At 40.2% G+C, this 27178-nt stretch overlaps 1 protein-coding gene across 2 annotated transcripts in view; it reads right to left on the bottom strand.

Moving 5' to 3' along the window:
* Positions 1-2352: 2352 nt before the first annotated feature.
* The window catches only part of FAM118A (family with sequence similarity 118 member A), a 143975-nt gene continuing 119149 nt past the window's right edge, over positions 2353-27178 (bottom strand). For both annotated transcript variants that reach the window (XM_053719005.1, XM_053719003.1), the window contains one exon: positions 2353-3000. In XM_053719005.1, coding sequence (XP_053574980.1) covers positions 2812-3000 — 189 coding nt within the window. In that variant the 3' untranslated portion in view covers positions 2353-2811. The remainder of the gene's footprint in view (positions 3001-27178) is intronic.

Below are 27178 nucleotides of genomic sequence, written 5' to 3'. Positions count from 1 at the left end.
AAGGATTAATTATGTCCCAATAATTACTGCAGGAAAATCTTCTCAAGTGCAAGTCTCCAATACCTAGAAGAGAAATGCACTTACCTGCAAATCCAGCAGTCCGGCAGGGAGACAGCACACAAGGTCTGACAGGACACATACTCCTATCAGAGACCTGCAAAAAAAGAACAGAGTAACCAACTCTGGCATTCTATACCAAGGGCAGCAGGCATGTTAGAAAGTTGTGAGGTAGTCCTTGCTTCGTTTTCTAACTGCTTAAAAGCCACCACTACTCTTTCTCAAGAGATTGACATGGACACAGCTAAACCCAAATCTTTGCTTGAAGGGAAAAGTCCCCGTAAAAAGAATCCATTCATCAAACACTGAACTTCATCTCCTCAATTGACAGAGGCAAAGAGAATGACTAGGGGTTATGGGTAAGGGAAGTGACACTTAACAGCTTTGCTGTGGTGCTCTTTGTCTCCACCTGCTGGCCAGGAGTGAATATCCCACTAGTAATTGGTATGACGTTGTGGACGCTCCATGTCTTAGGAAAGAAAGTATATTAAATTAAACCGTGTTGGTTAAGCAAAACTGGGGAATGGGTAATAAAGGGATTATCTATCTTTTTAAACAATATAAATTCTGAAGTAGACTGTCCCTGTAAATATTTTAATTGGTGGTTGGAGAAAATGGCCAACAAAACTCTAGAAGAGACTATCAGTTCATCAAGGGGTTACTCAATTTTTTGGGGAATTATTTAATTTCATAACCTCATTTTGCATATGCTCTAGTTATTCACTATCATATGGGCTGTGTAGTTACTATGCATGTGAATAGGTTATCATGAAGACACACCATTGAGCACTTTTTTGTTACAAGGAAGGGGGGGGGGTTTAGGGTACATATGCTTGCTACGGTCTGCTTTTCTAGCTGAGGACGCAGTCCCCAAAATATTATAATAAATGATAAATAGATTTGGCTTTTTCCTAGCTTTATCATTGAGTGGACTAGTAACTTTTCTCTCCTAACTAGTAAACTACATTTTTCTAGCTCTATATATGTGTGTATAGCAGGTGTGGGCAGACTTTTGTAAGGCAAGGGCTACCTCTAATTTTATTCCAAGTGACGTGGTCACCTTAAAAAAAAAAAAAAATTGATTGTATTTTTGCCACAAATAGGACCTGCTGGCTGAAAATTTTATTTTTGCCACAAATTATAAAGCATTAAAAATCAGCCACACTCTTTAATAATAAACACAGCTGTGCTCTTTACTTACTGGGAGAGCTCTCTCTTTACGTCATGCTGGGACCATCAAGCAACCCTATCTGTGTACTGCGCCTGCGTATAAATAAGTCTTACAATTAAGACGGCTCGAGTCTAGGGCTAGCGGAGTAGTCAAGCCTGGAACACATGGGAAAACCACAGCTCAGGTACAACAATGACAATTAACTATTCTCAGCCAATCATAGACAGACTCATTCTATAAAGTAATTTTATTGGCTGGACGCCATGTCAGGTTGATTAGGGGGCAGGTCCTGTTGTCTGCTCTCCGTCTGTCCGCTACTAGCTGAAGACTACTGCAAATAGTTGGGATAGTGACAGCGGCAGGACCTGCAGGCTCTTTACCGACTTACACAGCAACCAAAGACTGGTATAGCAGCAACAGCATTGACCTGCACAATTTGGTGACAACAAATTCTGGGGACAGAAGTCTGCAGAAACTAGCACAGTATAGTTAATATTAGTGTGTCAGAGAAAGTATCAGAGAGCAGCATCAAATCCTGGTACAGAGTAAGTAAAAGAACCTGAGGGGGAGTAACAGACCCTGGGGAAAAAAACAACACCAAACCATTCACCCAGCAGAGCCTGGTGACAAGTAACGGAGGACAGAATTAGAAAGTAGCAGCAGAATATCAGACAGAGCAGGACCTGGAACTGCCAAACCCAGGGATACCGAGCAGCATCTCAGCCTGGCGCATGAAGAGTCTGTACTATGGACTGACCGCTCTTGAGGCAAAAAGTAAGAGAGTTTGGGACAGGCAGTAACCAAAGCTGGGGCTGCGAGTTCAGCTACAGCCGCATGCTAAAATACACATACCGCCATCAGAGACTCATAGCCGATTTCAAAAGTCTGCGTAATAGAAACATTTCTCATACATCTACGGTCGCAAGGCTCTTCACTCAGAATCTAAATGTGTGAGAAATCTTTCTCTTATTATGCAGACTTTTCAAATCTTCCAGGAGGTCACCTCAAAATTCACTTGCGGTCCACTGGTAGACCGCGATCTAACTCTTGCCCACCCCTGGTGTATAGAGTTTAACAAATATATATTATTCAGGTAAAACTAAAAACAACTCATTTGTACAAAATACTTTTTTTTTTTAAAGCTTTAATATTTACAAAATTCTTAAGACAATAAAAAGTACTAAAAAAAATGCATTCTAATTTGATTTAAATTTAACAAAGTATGTCGTTATTGAAATCAAGTTACTTTACCAAACATATGCAGCTCATTTTACAGAAAGACCATAGTTGTTATTCAGTTTGTGTGTTTTAGATTGTCTAGGAATTATTGAAACTGCAAAAAAATATTTGTTTTCATTTACAAGAATTGCACTGCTGTTGGCAAATACACATGGATAAAGCAATGTGCCAAATTACAAATCCATGGCTTATTTCAAAAACTTATTAACAGAGTCATTTTTGTAATAACTCAATACTTTATAGGCTTAAGAAAATGCGTGGCAGGTGCAGAAATGCTGCTTTTGTCTGGACAGTGGTCATTTTTCTAGCATTTCTTCACTGCGCATTCTATCTTTTATGTTGGATTAGGTGACACTGTCTAAGCCAAGCTGTGTACAGATACTACACTGTAGATTTCCAGCACCATGTAACATTCCATAAACCATATTATACTGTTCCACGTTTTTCTTCAGGATCATTGTGTCTTGTTTTCTTTTGCACATTAATTCCATTTTCTCCCTGCTTTCTCTTAGAATCATTTGGGTGGGGAGATCCTGTAGAAAATAATTAAAAATTAACTACATCATTCATTACAGCATAACAACAAAACAATATGTGTACGTCTCAATTTCTGTCAGCTTAATAACTTAAAGGTATTTGTAGTAATAATAATAATAAAATGAAGCAATTTACATTTCAGTCAAAATTGCAATGCACGTAGATGAATTACATTTTTGAATAGGAACTTATTTGTAATATAAATGTATAGGCAAACATGCTTCTAGTAAAAGTTATCTCTGTTTTATTGTTAGCATTATTCTCTGCACGTGAAGCATAGCTAGATATTCTCAGAGCTCCACCATTTTAAATACTGCAGCTGCTCAGAGCACCAGTGGGGTTTGTATCATGTAAGCAATTAACAAACTAAGTCACTACCAGATGGCACAAGCACCTTTGGCTCTCTGAGTAAATGCTGTGTTTAAATTGCTGGTGCATGATGCATGCTTAAAGGGACAGTCTACTCCAAAAGTTTTATTGTTTAAAAAGATAGATAATCCCTTTATCACCCATTCCCCAGTTTTGTGCACCCAAAATGGTTAAATTAATATACTTTTAACCCCTGTGATTACCTTGTATCTAAACATCTTCTGACAGCCCCCTGATCACATGACTTTGTATTTATAATCTATTGACTTGCATTTTAGCCAATTAGTGCTGTGTTGTGCACAGCCCACAGGCGTGAACACAATATTATCTATATGGCCCACATGAACTAGCAGTCTCCTGTTGTGAAAAGCAAATAAAAAGCATGTGATAAGAGGCTGTCTGTAGTGGCTTAGAAACAGGCAGAAATGTAGAGGTTTAAATGTTATAAAGTATAATAATATAACAATATTGGTTGTGCAAAGCTGGGGAATGGGTAGTAAGGGCGTTATCTATCTTTTTAAACAATAACAATTTTGGTGTTGACTGTCCCTTTAAATACACTTTTGAAACCGCTATAACTTTTATTAGAAGCATTTTTACTAAAATATGTATATTACAAAAATGCTTCTATTCAAAACTGAAAAGCATCTATGTGAATTACAATTTTGGCTGCAATGTCCCTTCGAACTAATCTTCAGGACCCTAAAATCAGCCCACAAGGAAACGATAAGCCCTTTCCAGTATTACATTTGTTACCCAAAACGAGTATATACAGAAACAGGATCACAGATTAAAACTGTAGAAATATATCTCAGATGTGGTTATCGCTTATTTCCTTCTTAGCTGATGAGAGTCCATAGCTTCATAACATGTGTGATATATTCCAGCCTATCAAGAGGAGGTCAATAACCCTCACAGAGCTTTAGCCCCTCGCACCTCCTCTCCCTCTCCAGTTTGTTATTGGCCTCTGAGGAGAGGGTTATAGATTTCAGAGGTGCTCTACTATCAAAAGATAACTTCACAACCTAGATGTTGTCAGAGTTTTAAAGTTCTAAATTCAGGCTACTGAAGACAGACAAACTTCCAGTTTTTTTTGTCCACTACTCTGGTCCTAGGAAAAGTCAGAAAGCTACGGCGGTGGCCCTGGCATTCTGGCTCAAGCAGATTTGTAAGGCTTACTCTGTTGCAGTAAATCCACCACCGAAGAGAGTAACTGCTCACTCCACGAGATAAGTATCTACTGCCTGGGCTTTCAAGGATGATACCTCCTTGGAACAGATTTGCAAAGTGGCAACTTGGTCTTCCCTTCACACTTTTTCCAAATTTTATCATTTGACATTTATGCTTTTTCTGGTGCAGTTTTTGGCAGGAAAGTCCTTCAGGCCACAGTTTCCCACAAATAGGAACGGACTACTTTTTTTCCCACCCGTTAACATGGACTCTCAGCTTGGGTATTGTATCCCACATGTTATGAAGCTATGGACTCATCATCCCGAAGCAAATACATTTATCAGTAAATATAAATTCTGTTTTCCATTGTAAATCAGTACAATTATTCTGTATAAACTTCTGTTGTACGTACAAAGCTCTCTGTTCTCTTACTATTTTATATGTACACCTGAAACATTCTGTTTGTCCCCATTATTCATATGAAAAATTATAACCTGTTACCTGTGCAATCATCTAAAGTTTGATGTGTGTATTGTACGTCTTACTGCTGTGTGGGTGATGTTTATACCAATCGGATTGTTTTTGGTGTTAATATAGCCTATTATTTTAGCTACTTCTATTTCACAGAACTTTATTTGTTTAACCGATATGCTGTTAATATCCCCTATTGTGGGGTGAGTACATTTCCACATTGCACATATTATTTTGCAATGGACTATCATCTGATTTAGTTCTATGTTTGTCTGTCTCTTAACATTATTATATTCTTTACCATGTAATGTTTTATATGTTGTCAATAAAAACAAAATGTTATTACAAAGTCAGTTTAAAAACATATCTACCTAAAAATGACATTATTAATATAGAGATACTTTATCAGTGGGGGGAAAAAATATAGTATTCTGGTTAAAGTGAAAGTAAATTTTGATGCTAAAGTGCCCTGTTTTAAAAAATTCGATTAAAAACAGGGGCACTTTAATTCATAAAAATTTACATTTCACTCGTTGTAAAGAAATACCTTTTAAACTTGACAGCCACTCCAGCTTCCCCCGGTCGTCGCAAGCCATTTCTGACGTCAGAAATTATGGATTGGTCATTTTCCAATCACGGCTCCCCCCCGGGGGAATCGGTGTCTGCTTCAACGCCGTGATTGGAGGAAGCCGGATTCCGAATTTTAGACCCAGGAAGAGGCTTTGCGACGGGCGAAGGAAGCTGGAGCGGCTGTCAAGTTTAAAAGGTATTTTTTCACAACATGGGTGAAATGTAAATTTTGATGAATTAAAGTGCCCCTGTTTTTAATTGAATTTTTAAAAACCGGGCACTTTAGCATCAAATTTTACATTCACTTTACAGGACCAGTAAACAGAGTAGATTTGCATAAACAACAAATGCCAGATAACAAGACAATACAATAACATTTACTCTGAATTTCAAATGGAGTAGTAGATTTTATGTTTATGTTTTTGTTTAAAAAATGTTTAAAGTTATGTTTATTTCCACTCCCCCTGTACCATGTGATAGCAATCAGCCAATCACAAATGCATATACGTATAGTCTGAGAATTCTTGCACATGCTCAGTAGGAGCTGGTGACTAAAAAAAGTGTAAATAACAGAATTTATGCTTACCTGATAAATTACTTTCTCTTACGGTGTATCCAGTCCACGGATTCATCCTTACTTGTGGGATATTCTCATTCCCTACAGGAAGTGCAAAGAGAGCACACAGCAGAGCTGTTCATATAGCTCCCCCTCAGGCTCCGCCCCCCCAGTCATTCGACCGACGGTTAGGAGAAAAAGGAGAAACCATAGGGTGCAGTGGTGACTGTAGTTTAACAAAAATAAATTTAAACCTGACTTAATTGCCAGGGCGGGCCGTGGACTGGATACACCGTAAGAGAAAGTAATTTATCAGGTAAGAATAAATTCTGTTTTCTCTTACATGGTGTATCCAGTCCACGGATTCATCCTTACTTGTGGGATACCAATACCAAACCTTTAGGACACGGATGAAGGGAGGGAACAAGTCAGGTAACCTAAACGGAAGGCACCACTGCTTGCAAAACCTTTCTCCCAAAAATAGCCTCCGAAGAAGCAAAAGTATTGAATTTGTAAAATTTGGCAAAAGTATGCAGTGAAGACCAAGTCGCTGCTTTACAAATCTGTTCAACAGGAGACTCATTCTTGAAAGCCCATGTGGAAGCCACAGCTCTGCTGAAATGAGCTGTAATTCGTTCAGGAGGCTGCTGTCCAGCAGTCTCATAAGTCAATCGGATAATGCTTTTCAGCCAAAGGAAAGAGAGGTAGCAGTAGCTTTTTTACCTCTCCTCTTACCAGAATAGACAACCAACAAGGATGATGTTTGTCTGAAATCTTTAGTTGCTTTTAAATAGATTTTTAAAGCACGAACCACATCAAGATTGTGTAACAGCCGTTCCTTCTTAGAAACTGGATTAGGACACAAAGAAGGAACAATGATTTCCTGGTTAATATTCTTATTAGAAACCACTTTCTGAAGGAAACCAGGTTTGGTACGCAAAACAATCTTATCTGTATGGAACACCAGATAGGGTGAATTACACTGCAAAGCAGACAATTCTGAAACTCTTCGAGCAGAAGAAATAGCTACCAAAAACAAAACTTTCCAAGATAATAACTTAATATCTATGGAATGTAAAGGTTCAAACGGAACCCCTTGAAGAACTGAAAGAACTAAATCTAGACTCCATGGAGGAGCCACAGGTTTATAGACAGGCTTGATTCTAACTAAAGCCTGTGCAAACGCTTGAACGTCTGGTACTTCTGCCAGACGCTTGTGTAACAGGATAGACAGAGTAGATATCTGTCCCTTTAAGGAACTAGCTGACAATCCTTTCTCCAATCCTTCTTGGAGAAAAGACAAAATCCTAGGAATCCTAATCTTACTCCACAAGTAACCCTTGGATTCACACCAACAAAGATATTTCCGCCATATCTTATGGTAAATTTTCCTGGTGACAGGCTTTCTAGCCTGGATCAAAGTATCTATAACTGATCCAGAGAACCCACGCTTAGATAGAATTAAGCGTTCAATCTCCAAGCAGTCAGTTGCAGAGAAACTAGATTTGGATGCTTGAATGGACCTTGTATTAGAAGATCCTGCCTCAATGGCAGAGTCCATGGTGGAACAGATGACATGTGCACTAGGTCTGCATACCAAGTCCTGCGTGGCCACGCAGGCGCTATCAAAATTACAGAAGCCTTCTCCTGTTTGATTCTGGTTACCAGACGAGGGAGAAGGGGAAACGGTGGAAAGACCTAAGCCAGATTGAAGGACCAAGGCGCTAGTAGAGCATCTATCAATGCCGCCTTGGGGTCCCTGGACCTGGATCCGTAAAGAGGAAGTTGGGTGTTCTGACGGGACGCCATCAGATCCAACTCTGGAATGCCCCATAGCTGGGTCAGCTGAGCAAAAACCTCCGGATGGAGTTCCCACTCCCCCGGGAGAAAAGTCTGACGACTCAGAAAATCCGCCTCCCAGTTGTCTACTCCTGGGATGTGAATTGCAGATAGATGGCAGGAGTGATCCTCCGCCCATTTGATGATCTTGGATACTTCCTTCATCGCTAGGGAACTCTTTGTTCCTCCCTGATGATTGATGTACGCTACAGTCGTGATGTTGTCCGACTGAAATCTGATGAACTTGGCCGCCGCTAGTTGAGGCCATGCCTGGATCGTGTTGAATATCGCTCTCAGTTCCAAAATGTTTATCGGGAGAAGAGACTCTTCCCGAGACCATAGGCCCTGAGCTTTCAGGGAGTCCCAGACCGCACCCCAGCCTAACAGACTGGCATCGGTCGTGACAATGATCCACTCTGGTCTGCGGAAGCACATTCCCTGAGACAGGTGATCCTGAGACAACCACCAGAGAAGAGAATCTCTGGTTTTCTGGTCCATTTGTATTTGAGGAAACAAATCTGCATAATCCCCATTCCACTGTTTGAGCATGCACAGTTGCAGTGGTCTGAGATGAATTCGGGCAAAGGGGACAACGTCCATTGCCGCAACCATTAACCCGATTACCTCCATGCACTGAGCTACAGAAGGCCGAGGAATGGAATGAAGAACTCGGCAAGTAGTTAAAAGTTTTAACTTCCTAACCTCCGTCAGAAATATTTTCATTTCTACCGAGTCTATTAGCATTCCCAGGAAGGGAACCCTTGTGAGCGGAGACAGAGAACTTTTTTCGACGATCACCTTCCACCCGTGAGACCTTAGAAAGGCCAGAACGATTTCTGTATGAGCCTTGGCTCCTTGAAAAGACGACGCCTGAATTAATATATCGTCCAGGTAAGGTGCTACTGCAATGCCCCGCGGTCTTAGTACCGCTAGAAGGGACCCTAGCACCTTGTGAAAATTCTTGGAGCAGTGGCCAACCAGAAAGGAAGGGCCACAAACTGGTATGCTTGTCCAGAAAGGCGAACCTTAGGAACTGATGGTGATCTTTGTGGATAGGAATATGAAGGTACGCATCCTTAAAATTTCAAGTCAATTAACCCCCTACTGCCCAAACCGGAGCAAATTAACCATGCCACAGCCTTTGCTGTGGTCCTACCTTCCTTGGGGATTAGTTTTGATCGAAAATAAGCCTCTCTGAAGTCCTTAAGTAATCTGTGGACCCTTCACATGGATCTGCATGAAGCTGTTTGTAAAATCAACTGCGCAACAGAGGCGCGAAATTCAGGCCCCCTCCATCTTCACTCTGGAGTTGTGGGGCCTACCCAAGCCAAAATAGGTGTCTAAATATATGCCATGCGGAATAAACCCCCCAAAAAGTGTTTCAAATGTAATATAAACTTGTATAAATATCAGATTTTTGTAAAAAAATAATCGATTGCCCCTTAACAGTGTCCACCAGTGTTTTGAGCCCTTACAAATAAGCCTTCCTTCTATACTAAGTCTCAGAATATGGCTTACCTTTCCCACATGGGGATTCTTGTCAGTCTTCTAGCATTACTAAGTCTTGACTAGAAAAAAATGACTGAAACATACCTTAAAGCAGTTAAGCCTGCAAACTGTTCCCCCCAACTGAAGTTTTCCGGTACTCAACAGTCCTGCGTGGGAACAGCAATGGATTTTAGTTACAAGGTGCTAAAATCATTTTCTTCTCAGCAGAAATCTTAATCATTTTCTGCCTCAGAGTAAATAGTACAAACCGGCACTATTTTAAAATAAACTTTTGATTGAAGAAATAAAAAAACTACAAACTAACACCACATTCCCTTTACACTCCCGTGGAGATGCTACTTGTTAGAACGGCAAAGAGAATGATTGGGGGGCGGAGCCTGGGGGGGAGCTATATGGACAGCTCTGCTGTGTGCTCTCTTTGCACTTCCTGTAGGGAATGAGAATATCCCACAAGTAAGGATGAATCCGTGGACTGGATACACCATGTAAGAGAAATAAAAGACTGTACACATTTTTTTTAATGGAAGTAAATTGCAAAGTTGTTTAAAATGACATGCTGTATCTGAATCATGAAAATTTAATTTGACCTGAGTGTCCCTTTAACTAAAGTTTAAAATTGCCATTCACATGAAGGTAGTAGCTATATTGCATAAGAGAACAGATATTTAGTCACTGTTAAAGGGACGCTATCCAAATGTTGGTTCACTTGAAAGCAATACATTTATCTATAAAGCTGACTAGAAAATATCACATATATGTGTGAAAAAATAAAGAATTATTATTTTATTTTTCAAAATGTATCTATTCATGTATGGTAATTAAGAAATTATACAGATGATTGATACAGCAGGTAAAGTAGTTCGGTAACATTGTACACCTCTGCAATCTATATCCTGGCGGAGGGACCAATAGTTTATATTCTAAGCTCATAACGGAATATAAAACAGAGATCAAATGAAACGAAACAAAAAAGATGCGCTACTCCAAAATAGAATTAGGTTAACAGAATATGTTAATAAGTGTGGTAATGAATCTATCCTATCCATCCCAATAACATAGTGATTGGGTAACAAATATGGGAATAATATACTCCTCAACTTGTGGAATGCATAGATGCTATTATTTAATGTGGGGGGGGGGGGTGAATTTAAGCTTATAGGTAAATTTACCAGGGATTGTTCTCAATCAAATTTAACATTTAAGAAATATTAGTGTTGGTTTCTTTTCAGGACGCCAAAATCCTCTATTGACATGTCATCCCATTGTAAAGAGACAGTAACACCTTGTAATTACAAGACATGTCCCCTGTGCTGCTATAAAACATAACTTGTTTAAAAAGGTGTAGACTTGGCCAACATCTTGTTTGCTGTTACTGTTTTTCAAGACACCTCCCACCACTTGAGTCTGCAGGCAACCCCCAAGGCAGAACATAGAGTGATCTGAGATGTCATCGCAGAAAATGCAGCATGTCTGCAGAAAGAACAGGAACTGTTAGCACTTTAACTTTTCAGCGCTGCTCCACATTAGGCTGTTCTTTTTAACTAGAGCTGTTCTCTGGCTGCATTGTATAAGTTTTCCTTAACACAGTGCTTCCAGAGCAAAGTGCTGTTTGAACAATCAAATATGCAGTAGTGCTGCAAAGCAGCAGTGCATTGATTGTTGTCTGGCTCTGAGATTTTTGCAAGCTCGTTCCCTAGCTTTTCACAGTCTGCAAAGCTGTTTTTCTCTGAATGTAACATGTTCATATGAGCAATGCACCTTTTTTATTACTACATTTCTATGTTAGACTAAGAGAAAATGAAACAAATTTTACAATTACTTTTTTGTCTGCAGCAAATTTGCAATGCAATTTTCAACTACTGCACTACATTATAAAACTTTAAATATTGCTTTATTCTCCAGTTAACCAACACATTGCAATTGATCTGGTGCTTTAGTGTAACTGACAAATTTACTATTTTATTTTATTTAAAAATGACCTACAGAAAAATTTTCACTAAAAAAACAGAATTTATGTTTACCTGATAAATTTCTTTCTCCAACGGTGTGTCCGGTCCACGGCGTCATCCTTACTTGTGGGATATTCTCTTCCCCAACAGGAAATGGCAAAGAGCCCAGCAAAGCTGGTCACATGATCCCTCCTAGGCTCCGCCTACCCCAGTCATTCGACCGACGTTAAGGAGGAATATTTGCATAGGAGAAACCATATGGTACCGTGGTGACTGTAGTTAAAGAAAATAAAATATCAGACCTGATTAAAAAAACCAGGGCGGGCCGTGGACCGGACACACCGTTGGAGAAAGAAATTTATCAGGTAAACATAAATTCTGTTTTCTCCAACATAGGTGTGTCCGGTCCACGGCGTCATCCTTACTTGTGGGAACCAATACCAAAGCTTTAGGACACGGATGAAGGGAGGGAGCAAATCAGGTCACCTAAATGGAAGGCACCACGGCTTGCAAAACCTTTCTCCCAAAAATAGCCTCAGAAGAAGCAAAAGTATCAAACTTGTAAAATTTGGTAAAAGTGTGCAGTGAAGACCAAGTCGCTGCCCTACATATCTGATCAACAGAAGCCTCGTTCTTGAAGGCCCATGTGGAAGCCACAGCCCTAGTGGAATGAGCTGTGATTCTTTCGGGAGGCTGCCGTCCGGCAGTCTCGTAAGCCAATCTGATGATGCTTTTAATCCAAAAAGAGAGAGAGGTAGAAGTTGCTTTTTGACCTCTCCTTTTACCTTAATAAACAACAAACAAGGAAGATGTTTGTCTAAAATCCTTTGTAGCATCTAAATAGAATTTTAGAGCGCGAACAACATCCAAATTGTGCAACAAACGTTCCTTCTTTGAAACTGGTTTTGGACACAGAGAAGGTACGATAATCTCCTGGTTAATGTTTTTGTTAGAAACAACTTTTGGAAGAAAACCAGGTTTAGTACGTAAAACCACCTTATCTGCATGGAACACCAGATAAGGAGGAGAACACTGCAGAGCAGATAATTCTGAGACTCTTCTAGCAGAAGAAATCGCAACTAAAAACAAAACTTTCCAAGATAATAACTTAATATCAACGGAATGTAAGGGTTCAAACGGAACCCCCTGAAGAACTGAAAGAACTAAATTGAGACTCCAAGGAGGAGTCAAAGGTTTGTAAACAGGCTTGATTCTAACCAGAGCCTGAACAAAGGCTTGAACATCTGGCACAGCTGCCAGCTTTTTGTGAAGTAATACCGACAAGGCAGAAATCTGTCCCTTCAGGGAACTTGCCGATAATCCTTTTTCCAATCCTTCTTGAAGGAAGGATAGAATCCTAGGAATCTTAACCTTGTCCCAAGGGAATCCTTTAGAATCACACCAACAGATATATTTTTTCCAAATTTTGTGGTAAATCTTTCTAGTCACAGGCTTTCTGGCCTGAACAAGAGTATCGATCACAGAATCTGAGAACCCTCGCTTCGATAAAATCAAGCGTTCAATCTCCACGCAGTCAGCTGGAGTGAAACCAGATTCGGATGTTCGAACGGACCCTGAACAAGAAGGTCTCGTCTCAAAGGTAGCTTCCAAGGTGGAGCCGATGACATATTCACCAGATCTGCATACCAAGTCCTGCGTGGCCACGCAGGAGCTATCAAAATCACCGACGCCCTCTCCTGCTTGATCCTGGCTATCAGCCTGGGGATGAGAGGAAATGGCGGGAACACATAAGCTAGTTTGAAGGTCCAAGGTGCTACTAGTGCATCCACTAGAGCCGCCTTCGGATCCCTGGATCTGGCCCCGTAGCAAGGAACTTTGAAGTTCTGACGAGAGGCCATCAGATCCATGTCTGGAATGCCCCACAGGTGAGTGACTTGGGCAAAGATTTCCGGATGGAGTTCCCACTCCCCCGGATGCAATGTCTGACGACTCAGAAAATCCGCTTCCCAATTTTCCACTCCTGGGATGTGGATAGCAGACAGGTGGCAGGAGTGAGACTCCGCCCAAAGAATAATTTTGGTTACTTCTTCCATCGCTAGGGAACTCCTTGTTCCCCCCTGATGGTTGATGTACGCAACAGTCGTCATGTTGTCTGATTGAAACCGAATGAACCTGGTCCTCGCAAGCTGGGGCCAGGCCTGGAGCGCATTGAATATCGCTCTCAGTTCCAGAATATTTATCGGTAGAAGAGATTCTTCCCGAGACCAAAGACCCTGAGCTTTCAGGGATCCCCAGACCGCGCCCCAGCCTATCAGACTGGCGTCGGTCGTGACAATGACCCACTCTGGTCTGTGGAACATCATCCCTTGAGACAGATTGTCCAGGGACAGCCACCAACGGAGTGAGTCTCTGGTCCTCTGATTTACTTGTATCTTCGGAGACAAGTCTGTATAGTCCCCATTCCACTGACTGAGCATGCACAGTTGTAATGGTCTTAGATGAATGCGCGCAAAAGGAACTATGTCCATCGCCGCCACCATCAACCCGATCACTTCCATGCACTGAGCTATGGAAGGAAGAGGAACGGAATGAAGTATCCGACAAGAGTCCAGAAGCTTTGTTTTTCTGGCCTCTGTTAGAAAGATCCTCATTTCTAAGGAGTCTATAATTGTTCCCAAGAAGGGAACCCTTGTTGACGGGGATAGAGAACTCTTTTCCACGTTCACTTTCCAGCCGTGAGATCTGAGAAAGGCCAGGACAATGTCCGTGTGAGCCTTTGCTTGAGGAAGGGACGACGCTTGAATCAGAATGTCGTCCCGGTAAGGTACTACTGCAATGCCCCTTGGTCTTAGCACCGCTAGAAGGGACCCTAGTACCTTTGTGAAAATCCTTGGAGCAGTGGCTAATCCGAAAGGAAGCGCCACGAACTGGTAATGTTTGTCCAGGAATGCAAACCTTAGGAACCGATGATGTTCCTTGTGGATAGGAATATGTAGATACGCATCCTTTAAATCCACCGTGGTCATGAATTGACCTTCCTGGATGGAAGGAAGGATAGTTCGAATGGTTTCCATCTTGAACGATGGGACCTTGAGAAATTTGTTTAAGAACTTGAGATCTAGGATTGGTCTGAACGTTCCCTCTTTTTTGGGAACTATGAACAGATTGGAGTAGAACCCCATCCCTTGTTCTCTTAATGGAACAGGATGAATCACTCCCATTTTTAACAGGTCTTCTACACAATGTAAGAACGCCTGTCTTTTTATGTGGTCTGAAGACAACTGCGACCTGTGGAACCTCCCCCTTGGGGGAAGTCCCTTGAATTCCAGAAGATAACCCTGGGAGACTATTTCTAGCGCCCAAGGATCCAGAACATCTCTTGCCCAAGCCTGAGCGAAGAGAGAGAGACTGCCCCCCACCAGATCCGATCCCGGATCGGGGGCCAATATTTCATGCTGTCTTGGTAGCAGTGGCAGGTTTCTTGGCCTGCTTTCCCTTGTTCCAGCCTTGCATTGGTCTCCAAGCTGGCTTGGCCTGAGAAGAATTACCCTCTTGCTTAGAGGACGTAGCACCTTGGGCTGGTCCGTTTTTACGAAAGGGACGAAAATTAGGTCTATTTTTTGCCTTGAAAGGCCGATCCTGAGGAAGGGCGTGGCCCTTACCCCCAGTGATATCAGAGATAATCTCTTTCAAGTCAGGACCAAACAACGTTTTCCCCTTGAAAGGAATGTTTAGTAGCTTGTTCTTGGAAGACGCATCAGCCGACCAAGATTTCAACCAAAGCGCTCTGCGCGCCACAATAGCAAACCCAGAGTTCTTAGCCGCTAACTTAGCCAATTGCAAAGAGGCGTCTAGAGTGAAAGAATTAGCCAATTTGAGAGCATTGATTCTGTCCATAATCTCCTCATAAGGAGGAGAGTCACTATCGAGCACCTTAAGCAGTTCATCAAACCAGAAATATGCGGCAGTAGTGACAGGGACAATGCATGAAATGGGTTGTAGAAGGTAACCCTGCTGAACAAACATCTTTTTAAGCAAACCTTCTAATTTTTTATCCATAGGATCTTTGAAAGCACAACTATCCTCTATGGGAATAGTGGTGCGTTTGTTTAAAGTAGAAACCGCTCCCTCGACCTTGGGGACTGACTGCCATAAGTCCTTTCTAGGGTCGACCATAGGAAACAATTTTTTAAATATGGGGGGAGGGACGAAAGGAATACCGGGCCTTTCCCATTCTTTATTAACAATGTCCGCCACCCGCTTGGGTATAGGAAAAGCTTCTGGGAGCCCCGGCACCTCTAAGAACTTGTCCATTTTACATAGTTTCTCTGGGATGACTAAATTTTCACAATCATCCAGAGTGGATAATACCTCCTTAAGCAAAATGCGGAGATGTTCCAATTTAAATTTAAATGTAATCACATCAGATTCAGCCTGCTGAGAAATGTTCCCTAAATCAGTAATTTCTCCCTCAGACAAAACCTCCCTGGCCCCCTCAGATTGGGTTAGGGGCCCTTCAGAGATATTAATATCAGCGTCGTCATGCTCTTCAGTAACTAAAACAGAGCAGCCACGCTTACGCTGACAAGGGTTCATTTTGGCTAAAATGTTTTTGACAGAATTATCCATTACAGCCGTTAATTGTTGCATAGTAAGGAGTATTGGCGCGCTAGATGTACTAGGGGCCTCCTGAGTGGGCAAGACTCGTGTAGACGAAGGAGGGAATGATGCAGTACCATGCTTACTCCCCTCACTTGAGGAATCATCTTGGGCATCATTGTCATTATCACATAAATCACATTTATTTAAATGAATAGGAATTCTGGCTTCCCCACATTCAGAACACAGTCTATCTGGTAGCTCAGACATGTTAAACAGGCATAAACTTGATCAGAAAGTACAAAAAACGTTTTAAAATAAAACCGTTACTGTCACTTTAAATTTTAAACTGAACACACTTTATTACTGCAATTGCGAAAAAACATGAAGGAATTGTTCAAAATTCACCAAATTTTCACCACAGCGTCTTAAAGCTTTGAAAATATTGCACACCAATTTTGGAAGCTTTAACCCTTAAAATAACGGAACCGGAGCCGTTTTAAGCTTTAACCCCTTTACAGTCCCTGGTATCTGCTTTGCTGAGACCCAACCAAACCCAAAGGGGAATACGATACCAAATGACGCCTTCAGAAGTCCTTTATAAGTATCAGAGCTCCTCTCACATGCGACTGCATGCCATGCCTCTCAAAAACAAGTGCGCAACACCGGCGCGAAAATGAGACTCTGCCTATGCTTTGGGAAAGCCCCTAAAGAAAAAGGTGTCTAAAACAGTGCCTGCCGATATTATTATATCAAAATACCCAGATAAAATGATTCCTCAAGGCTAAATATGTGTTAATAATCAATCGATTTAGCCCAGAAAAAGTCTACAGTTTAAATAAGCCCTTGTGAAGCCCTTATTTACAATCGTAATAAACATGGCTTACCGGATCCCATAGGGAAAATGACAGCTTCCAGCATTACATCGTCTTGTTAGAATGTGTCATACCTCAAGCAGTAAGAGACTGCACTCTGTTCCCCCAACTGAAGTTAATTGCTCTCAACAGTCCTGTGTGGAACAGCCATGGATTTTAGTTACGGTTGCTAAAATCATTTTCCTCATACAAACAGAATTCTTCATCTCTTTTCTGTTTCTGAGTAAATAGTACGTACCAGCACTATTTGAAAATAACAAACTCTTGATTGAATAATGAAAAACTACAGTTAAACACTAAAAAACTCTAAGCCATCTCCGTGGAGATGTTGCCTGTACAACGGCAAAGAGAATGACTGGGGTAGGCGGAGCCTAGGAGGGATCATGTGACCAGCTTTGCTGGGCTCTTTGCCATTTCCTGTTGGGGAAGAGAATATCCCACAAGTAAGGATGACGCCGTGGACCGGACACACCTATGTTGGAGAAATCTCATCGCAGAAAGTGAAAAAAAGTTCTGTCTCTGGGCAGGCAACATTATGCTTATATAGAGTGCATTGCTTTATTGTTATCAATGAAAGCCAATTAGGGAAATATATTTAGCAGGAATGGCCTGAATAAATCTGCAGTGTGCTTCAGTTCAATTTGAAAATCCACAATTTTCAGAGCTAAATGACATGAACAGGGTCAAAATAAATAATAAAAGTGTATTGCAGTTATTTTACTACCTCTAATTAAACATTTTATATTAAAATCTCAAGCATCCAATCAGGATGCTCGTCTAGGGAGTGTACATGGGCATGTACGGACACATTATTTCTTTCTTCAGTTTAAGGAAGTTTACTATGAAATTTTACAAGCTTATGGTGAAATCCCACAAGTTCACAGCAAAGCAATGTGTGAACTTAGCACTGATGATTCTGACTGGCTGTTTTTTTCCCCAACATAAAAGATGACTTTAAAAAGAGTGGCTGGCGAAAACTGCTCTCATAGCACTTACTCTGGTGAGATGAAGAAATGAAGGCAAAGTATCTTCTTTTTTATGCAGGTTGTTCATGAGATGTTTTCTAGTTAGCTTTATACAAATATGCTGCAGCCCTTTCAAGTGACTTAACATATGGGTAACTTGTCCCTTTAATAACGAGAGAGAGCAACTCACATTCACATTAAAATATTAAAACTTATCGCAGTTTTGGCTTTTATTGTAGAAAATATCTAAAATGGGAACAAAAGTCTCCAACACCAGGAAATTGCTACACAACACCATAAAACCAAGGTAGCTGCATTTTACTCCCTCTGTATTAGTTTGCACAGCAAGGAACACCAGAGACAACGTAATATTGTTTGGGAAGAACTGATTACAATAATAGTTATTTAAGTACAACAGAAGTATTTGTCACACAACACAATTATAATTTGTATTATTTCTTATTATTAAGCAAAGACAAATCTGACATCTGCTGTAAAATGTTATGTGGCCTTTATATCTGTATTAACTGAAGTTGTCAACTATGGTTCAAGTAAACATGAGATGTATTCCCATGAAAAATAAGATTAGTATAAATAAATATCATGTTGAGATAGAATAGGGATGTGCATATAGCCATACCACATGTTCACAGATTATGTTTATTCCTGTAGACCAGCCTGATACAAGGTCAATTTCCCAGGATATCTAAAGAGCTAGATTTTTTGTGTAAACACATTTAAATCAACCATCCCACAGACACAGAGACAATAGAATCAATGGAGCCCTACAACAATTTATAAACATATGCAATACAAAATAAACCCTTTATTTCACCTCATTGTAAATTACTACAAACAAGACCCGAGTCTCATAAACCAGGGGTTCTCAACCCAAGTGACCTCAAGGCCCGGTAAATATTAGCCGGACTTTTCCAGGGCCCGGTAATCATCGTTGTAAAGTGCAGAATATATATATATATATATATATATATATATATATATATATATGCGAAGTGTGTCAGTTGCACTCTCACAAACAGTTTCCCAAGGGCCAGGGTGCTAGAGTAGGTGAAATGTAGTCAAGTAGAAAACAGCACTCTCTGGACTTAAGTTATAAACAAAAAGTTTAATTAGTAACGTTTCGGGGAATGCTCCCCTTCATCAGACCGGGTCTGATGAAGTGGAGCATTCCCCGAAACGTTACTAATTAAACTTTTTGTTTATAACTTAAGTCCAGAGAGTGCTGTTTTCTACTTGACTATATATATATATATATATATATATATATATATATATATATATATGTGTGTGTGTGTGTGTGTGTGTGTGTGTGTGTGTGTGTGTGTGTGTGTGTGTGTGTGTGTATATATAAAATGAACCCACTGACACCAATATACAGGACACACACACACACATATATATATATATATATATATATATATATATATATATATATATATATATAATACACTTGTGTACAGTGGGTTAATTATATAATAATTCATTGGTGTCAGTGGGGAAGATATATATTTATATACACACACACACATTGGTGTACAATGGGTTAATTATATAATAACTCATTGGTGGTATATATGCAGTTCCAGAAAGGATAAGCACAGGCCCTCCGTAAGAGCAACCGCCAGGGTGCACATTTAATGTGAATAAGTACCAAGCTGGGAGGAAAAAAGCACTCACTGTACTTAAATATAAAAAAAGATATAATCTTTATTTAGCACATATTAAAATGCATATATGCCTTTTAATATGTGCTAAATAAAGATTATATTTTTTTTATATTTAAGTCCAGTGAGTGCCTTTTTCCCTCCTAGCTTGAGATATATATATATATATATATATATATATATATATAAATACATTGGTGTACAGTGGGCTAATTTTATAATAATTAATTGGTGTCAGTGGGACCTCTTTCTCTCTCATATATATACACACACATTGGTGTCAGTGGGTTAATTATAATACAATTCATTGGTGTCAGTGGCCTAATTATTAAATTCATTGGTGTCAGAGTGAGCAGAGAAGTGGAGGTATGTCGGGTCGCGGCCCAACAACAGGGCCGTCGCGGCCCGGTAGTGGGCCCCGGCCCGGCTGTTGAGAACCACGGTCATAAACTGCTTGCTGTGGTGTCTGCTGCACTGAGAAAAAGGCAACATAGCCTCACTCTAGGATACTCTACCATAGCAAACCAATATAACTGTACTCCACAGACTAAGATCAGGCAAAATGTATTAAGTTATTAGACATATACAATGTAATATTCTATGATATAAGCTACACCTGTATTAGTATACAGGATTATGATAATTGGTATTTGCAGCACGTTTAATGCATTGCCCATTTCTTTCTACAAAAAATAAAAAACAAATCTAATTTATTCTGAAAAACAAAATTCATGCTTACCTGGTAAATTCCTTTCTTTCATGGTGGTGAGAGACCACGAGCCATTACTCCTGGTATTCAACTCCTGACCACTAGGAGGAGGCAAAGATTTTCAAATTTCTAAGAGCACTTATTCCTTCCAACCTCACTGGTTTTCTAGTCTGACGTATAGCCAAGAAAGGAGAAGTAGAAAGGTAGGAAAGGACAAAGTAGGAAAAATTAGGTGCAAACTAGAACTGCTGCCAGAAAAAAATGTAAGTACAAAATGAACACAAACGGGTCTCGTGAACTCTCACCGCCATGAAAGAAATTAGTTATCAGGTAAGCATAAATTTATAAGGTGCTGAGATTCCACAAACCATTACTCCTGGGAACGAATACCCAAGCTGGGGAGTTAACAAGTAATTGGACAGAACACAAGTTTGTAAAATTTGATACTAAAAATAAAAAATGTGCAGACACATAAATTACCAGACACTGCACCCAAATAAAAAAAAAAAAAAGAGGAAATTTATGCTTACCTGATAAATTGATTTCTTCTACGATACGAGTCCACGGATTCATACTTTACTTGTGGGATATTATCCTCCTGCTAACAGGAAGTGGCAAAGAGCACCACAGCAGAGCTGTCTATATAGCTCCTCCCTTGACTCCACCCCCCAGTCATTCAACCGAAGGTATAGGAAGAAAAAGGAGAAACTAAAAAGGTACAGAGGTGACTGAAGTTTTAAACACAAAAATATAATCTACATAACAATTAGTACAACTAGAGACACCAACGTCACCAGAGTACTACTAAGAGGCGCCTAGGGCAGATATGACACAATATAAGATCTTAAATATAGTACAATTTAGAGAGAGATATTACCATAAATGTGGTGGATGATAAAGTACTATTTAGAGATATAGAGATCCTAACTCCTAATGGATAGATGCAAAAATAAAATTAAAAAAGACAATTCAAAAGTAGAGATAGACAATATGATAATGATATATAGGAACTGTATTAGTCCAATCTATATGGTTAAATTATCAAGTCCAGCAAAGTCCAAAAATTAGTACCCAGAGGATATATGTGGTGGGCAATATTCCAAGAAAAGGTAGGCTGCTCCTCCAGAGTGTTATGCCAGGAACACAGATGGAAAATCCAGCTACAGCTCCACAGGAAGTAAAATGGGAGGCTCCTCCCATTTTACTTCCTGTGGAGCTGTAGCTGGATTTTCCATCTGTGTTCCTGGCATAACTCTCTGGAGGAGCAGCCTACCTTTTCTTGGAATATTGCCCACCACATATATCCTTTGGCACCTTTTGGACTCCCGGTTGGATTTTTGGTGCAGTGATCCACATCCACTTTATCATCTTGGGTATCCCTGGACTCTCCCTGGTGAGACGAGGACCTCCATCAGTGCAATCTATCTATTGTGGTCTACCGGACGACGTGTAGTTCCGGACTGCGACTACTGCACTCTTATGTGCGCAACAACTTGTGAGTAGGATTCCTATGATCATACTGTTGTTTTGTTTCTATCCCATATAATCTGCACCATGTGGCGCCCTCTATCTATTTTCTTCTAAAAATATAATCTGTCTTAAATTGACAGGGAGGGCCGTGGACTCGTCGTATCGTAGAAGAAAATTTATCAGGTAAGCATAAACTTCCTTTTCTTTTACTAGATACGACGAGTCCACGGATTCATCCTTTACTTGTGGGATACAATACCAAAGCTACAGGACACGGATGAACGGGAGGGACAAGACAGATACCTAAACAGAAGGCACCACTGCTTGAAGAACTTTTCTCCCAAAAATAGCCTCAGAAGAAGCAAAAATATCAAATTTGGAAAAGGTATGAAGGGAGGACCAAGTCGCAGCCTTACAAATCTGTTCAACAGAAGCATCGTTTTTAAAAGCCCATGTGGAAGCCACCGCTCTAGTAGAATGAGTTGTAATTTTTTCAGGAGGCTGCTGTCCAGCAGTCTCGTATGCCAAACGGATGATGCTTTTCAGCCAAAAAGAAAGAGAGGTAGCCGTAGCTTTTTGACCCCTACGCTTTCCAGAATAGCCAACAAATAGAGAAGATGTTTGACGGAAATCCTTGGTCGCTTGTAAGTAAAACTTCAAGGCACGAACCACGTCCAAGTTATGTAACAGACGCTCCTTCTTAGAAGAAGGACTAGGACATAGAGAAGGAACAACAATTTCCTGATTAATATTCTTTATTAAACAACCTTAGGAAGGAATCCAGGTTTAGTGCGCAAAACCACCTTATCAGAATGGAATATAAGATAAGGCGCGCCGCATTGTAACGCAGAAAGCTCAGAAAATCTTCGAGCAGAAGAGATAGCAACTAAAAACAGAACTTTCCAAGATAGAAGTTTAATATCTATGGAATGCATCTATGGAAGAACATTTAGAACTAAATTCAAACTCCATGGCGGAGCAACAGGTTTACATTACAAATTGGTTAGCAAGAGAAACTAACCGCAAAAAGATACTAATAAGCACTCAAAAGACCCCCAATTATATGGAGTTGGAAAAAGAATCACACAAATTAAAACATAAATCTTTATTAGAAATATTAAAATCTGGGATTTTTAAAACTAAAATGCTGGTCTGAAATTCCCAGTACAAAGACTGGATATAAAACATTAGAACCTCTGGTTAGGTGTTAACTAATGGCAGATTAAAGAGCCGCTGTATTGGATTGTGTATCACTAGAAATTGTTAATTGGGGTCAAGAGAGTATGGTTTGATAAGATAATATAATCTCTGCAAAAGCAGCTGGCACTCTCACCTAATGTATCCTAAATGGTAAGGTTAATCGCATGGGAAATAGGTGACAATAATGTTGTATGTTAAACAGTGTTAAGTCCACACTTGCTGGCAATATTTCTTTAACTAGAACTGTGTAAAAAGTAACTGGTGACACTAAGACTATATAGATATATAATAAACTCGAGACCTGCACCCTAGTTGACTTAAAATTGGTATTTAAGCAATAATAACAGCTGATATCTCGAGACATCTATAGTCTATAGTGAAGCGTGTCACAAATGGCAATAGTCCGCATTACATTCACGCTACTTAGTAAATAGTACCATTGCAAACCCACAGACTAATAGCGCTCTGCTAATATAGCCTTTTCAAACAATCTACTTACTGAATATAGGCTGCAATGAAGCGGCAGAGCAGGGAATGATGTGTCTTTCATTATTGACACTGAGCAATGAGCACCTATACTGGCAGCGTTCCATATCATATAGACGCTGAATAGATTCGCAGGGAATCTAATATTTAGGAGCTCTCTGCCGACAGAGTGCTTTTTTTACTAAGCTAATTGAGGCTGCATAATAGCAGCTAGCATAGTTTGAGGTGTCACTCGGTTTGATACCTAATACAAATAAGCGTTACAATTGGCAGCAGTCCAAACTATATGAACGCTGCAAGGATACAAGTGTTATGTTGAATCGAAACTAGCTACTGGTTGTGTAATCTGTGTCACTAGCACTACAGTTGGTATAATAGAACTTTAGCTAGAACTGTGTATATAATAATTGGTGACATCAAGACTATAATGATACAGAATAGACTCGAGACCTGCACTTAAATTGATTTAAAATTTGCAATTAAGCAATAACAACAGCTGATATCTCGAGACATCTACAGTATATAGTGAAGCGGGTCACTGATGGCAACGGTTCACATTACATTCATGCTACAAAATAAATAGTACCATTACAAACCTACATACCAATAGCTCTTTGCTAACATAGCCATTCCAAACTATTTATTTATTGAATAGAGGCTGTAATGAAGCGGCAGAGCTGGGAATGATGTATCCTTTATTATCAACACTGAGCAATGAGAACTAAAACTGGCAGCATTCCACATTATATAGACACTGAATAGACTCGCAGGGAATCACATAATTAGGAGCTCTCTGCTGACAGAGTCTTTTTTACTAAGCCAATTGAGACTGCACCACAGCAGCTAGCATAGTTTGAGGTGTCACTTGGTCTGATACCTAATGTGAATAAGCGTTAGAATTGGCAGCGGTCCAAACCATATGAACGCTGCTAGGATACAAATGTAATGCTGAATTGAAACTAGCTACCGGCTATGCAATTCGTATCACTAGTACTACAGTTGGTATAATAGAACTATAGCAAATACATTATTCTCTAAGGGGCTCAATGTTAGCTCTTAGAACAATATAATTTACCCCGTTATACCTGTTGTGTATTACTTTAACCAACGTTCAATCAGGGTCTATGAGTAGGTATAGTCAGGCTGTACCACGCCAGGAAAAAGTTTACACCAAGCACTTCAACTCTTTTTCTCGCCACATGTATTCTGGTAACAGAGATATCTAACAGTTACAAGTGATTAAGCTGTTGGTTAATCGAATATTTAACCCCCTATATAGGGATATATGATATCATTTACATAACCAAGAACCTTATCAGGGTTAATTGTATAAATACATCACTCTATTTACCTATTATAAGGGGTCCTTTCTCCCACTGTTTAAATACTTTTCAGTGTGTTTTACAACCATTATGATGTTATTTTTATAATAATGTTAACTATATATGCAGTTAACCAATGTTATAATTGATCATATATAATACGACTGCTACAGTGCACAACTTTACCTATGTGTTTAACATACAACATTATTGTCACCTATTTCCCATGCGATTAACCTTACCATTTAGGATACATTAGGTGAGAGTGCCAGCTGCTTTTGCAGAGATTATATTATCTTATCAAACCATACTCTCATGACCCCAATTAACAATTTCTAGTGATACACAATCCAATACAGCGGCTCTTTAATCTGCCATTAGTTAACACCTAACCAGAGGTTCTAGTGTTTTATATCCAGTCTTTGTACTGGGAATTTCAGAATAGCATTTTAGTTTTAAAAATCCCAGATTTTAATATTTCTAATAAAGATTTATGTTTTAATTTGTGTGATTCTTTTTCCAACTCCATATAATTGGGGGTCTTTTGAGTGCTTATTAGTATCTTTTTGCGGTTAGTTTCTCTTGCTAACCAATTTGTAATGTAACTCTGTTGATACATAGCACCTAACCACACATAATGTAGAATATTAAGGCCATTGACCTTATTAACAGAATGGTATAAGACCCGACATAATACGTTTGAGTGGTGCCATCAATCCTATCCGGAGCAACAGGTTTAAACATAGGCTTGATTCTAACTAAAGCCTGACAAAACGACTGAACGTCTGGGACATCCGCCAGACGCTTGTGTAGTAAGATTGACAAAGTAGAAATCTGTCCCTTTAAGGAACTAGCTGATAATCCCTTCTCCAATCCTTCTTGGAGAAAGGACAAAATCCTAGGAATCCTGATCTTACTCCATGAGTAGCCCTTGGATTCGCACCAATAAAGATATTTACGCCATATCTTACTATTTTCCTAGTGACAGGCTTTCGAGCCTGAATCAAGGTATCAATGACCGACTCAGAGAATCCCGCTTAGATAAAATCAAGCGTTCAATCTCCATGCAGTCAGTTGCAGAGAAATTAGATTTGGATGTTGGAACGCACCTTGAATGAGAAGGTCCTGTCTCAGTGGCAGTTTCCACGGTGGCAGAGATGACATTTCCACCAGATCTGCATACCAAGTCCTGCGTGGCCACGCAGGCGCTATCAAGATTACCGAAGCCCTCTCCTGTTCGATTCTTGCAATCAGACGAGGTAGGAGAGGAAAAGGAGGAAACACATAAGCAAGGTTGAAAATCTGCTTCCCAGTTCTCCACTCCTGGGATATATACTGCTGATAGATGGCAAGAGTGAGTCTCTGCCCATCAAATTATTTTGGAAACCTCTATCATCGCTACAGAACTCCTTGTTTCCCCTGGATGATTGATATATGCTACAGTCGTGATATTGTCCGACTGGAATCTTATGAATTTGGCCGAAGCCAGCTGAAGCCACGCTTGAAGCGCGTTGAATATTGCTCTCAGTTCCAGAATATTTATTGGTAGTAGGGACTCCTCCTGAGTCCAAATTCAGGAAATTCCAGGAGGCTGGCGTCCGTCGTCACTATGACCCATGCTGGCCTGCGGAAGCACATTCACTGGGACAGATGATCCTGTGACAGCCACCAATGAAGAGTCTCTGGTCTCTAGATCCAGATTTATCCAAGGAGATAAATCTGCATAATCCCCATTCCACTGTCTGAGCATGCACAGCTGCAGTGGTCTGAGATGCAAGCGAGCAAACGGAACTATGTCGATTGGCGCTATTAACCCAATGACCTCCATAAACTGCGCCACTGATGGCCGAGGAATGGAATGAAGTGCTCGGCAAGTAGTTAAGATCTTTGATTTTCTGACCTCCGTCAGAAAAATTTTCATGTCTACCGAGTCTATCAGAGTTCCTAGGAATGGAACTCTTGTCAGAGGAACTAGTGAACTCTTTTGTATGTTCACCTTCAACCCGTGAGTTCTTAGAAAAGCTAACACGATATCCGTGTGAGATTTGGCTAGATGGTAAAGTGACGCCTGAATCAAAATATCATCCAGATAGGGCGCCACTGCTATGCCCTGCGGCCTTAGAACTGCCAGAAGGGACCCTAGCACCTTTGTGAAGATTCTGGGAGCTGTGGCCAACCCGAAAGGAAGGGCCACAAACTAGTAATGTTTGTCCAGGAAGGCGAACCTGAGGAACTGGTGATGATCTTTGTGGATAGGAATGTGAAGATACGCATTCTTCAAATCCACGGTGGTCATATATTGACCCTCCCGAATCACTGGTAAAATTGTTCGTATGGTCTCCATCTTGAACGATGGGACTCTGAGAAATTTGTTTAGACTTTTGAGATCTAAAATCGGTCTGAAGGTTCCCTCTTTTTTGGGAACCACGAACAGATTTGAGTAAAACTTGTTCTAATTTTGGAACTGGG

The sequence above is a fragment of the Bombina bombina genome, chromosome 6 (genome assembly GCF_027579735.1).
Source record: "Bombina bombina isolate aBomBom1 chromosome 6, aBomBom1.pri, whole genome shotgun sequence".
Lineage (NCBI taxonomy): Eukaryota > Metazoa > Chordata > Amphibia > Anura > Bombinatoridae > Bombina > Bombina bombina.
Note: the sequence above shows the minus strand (reverse complement) of the source record. Positions and strands in the feature narration are given on the sequence as shown.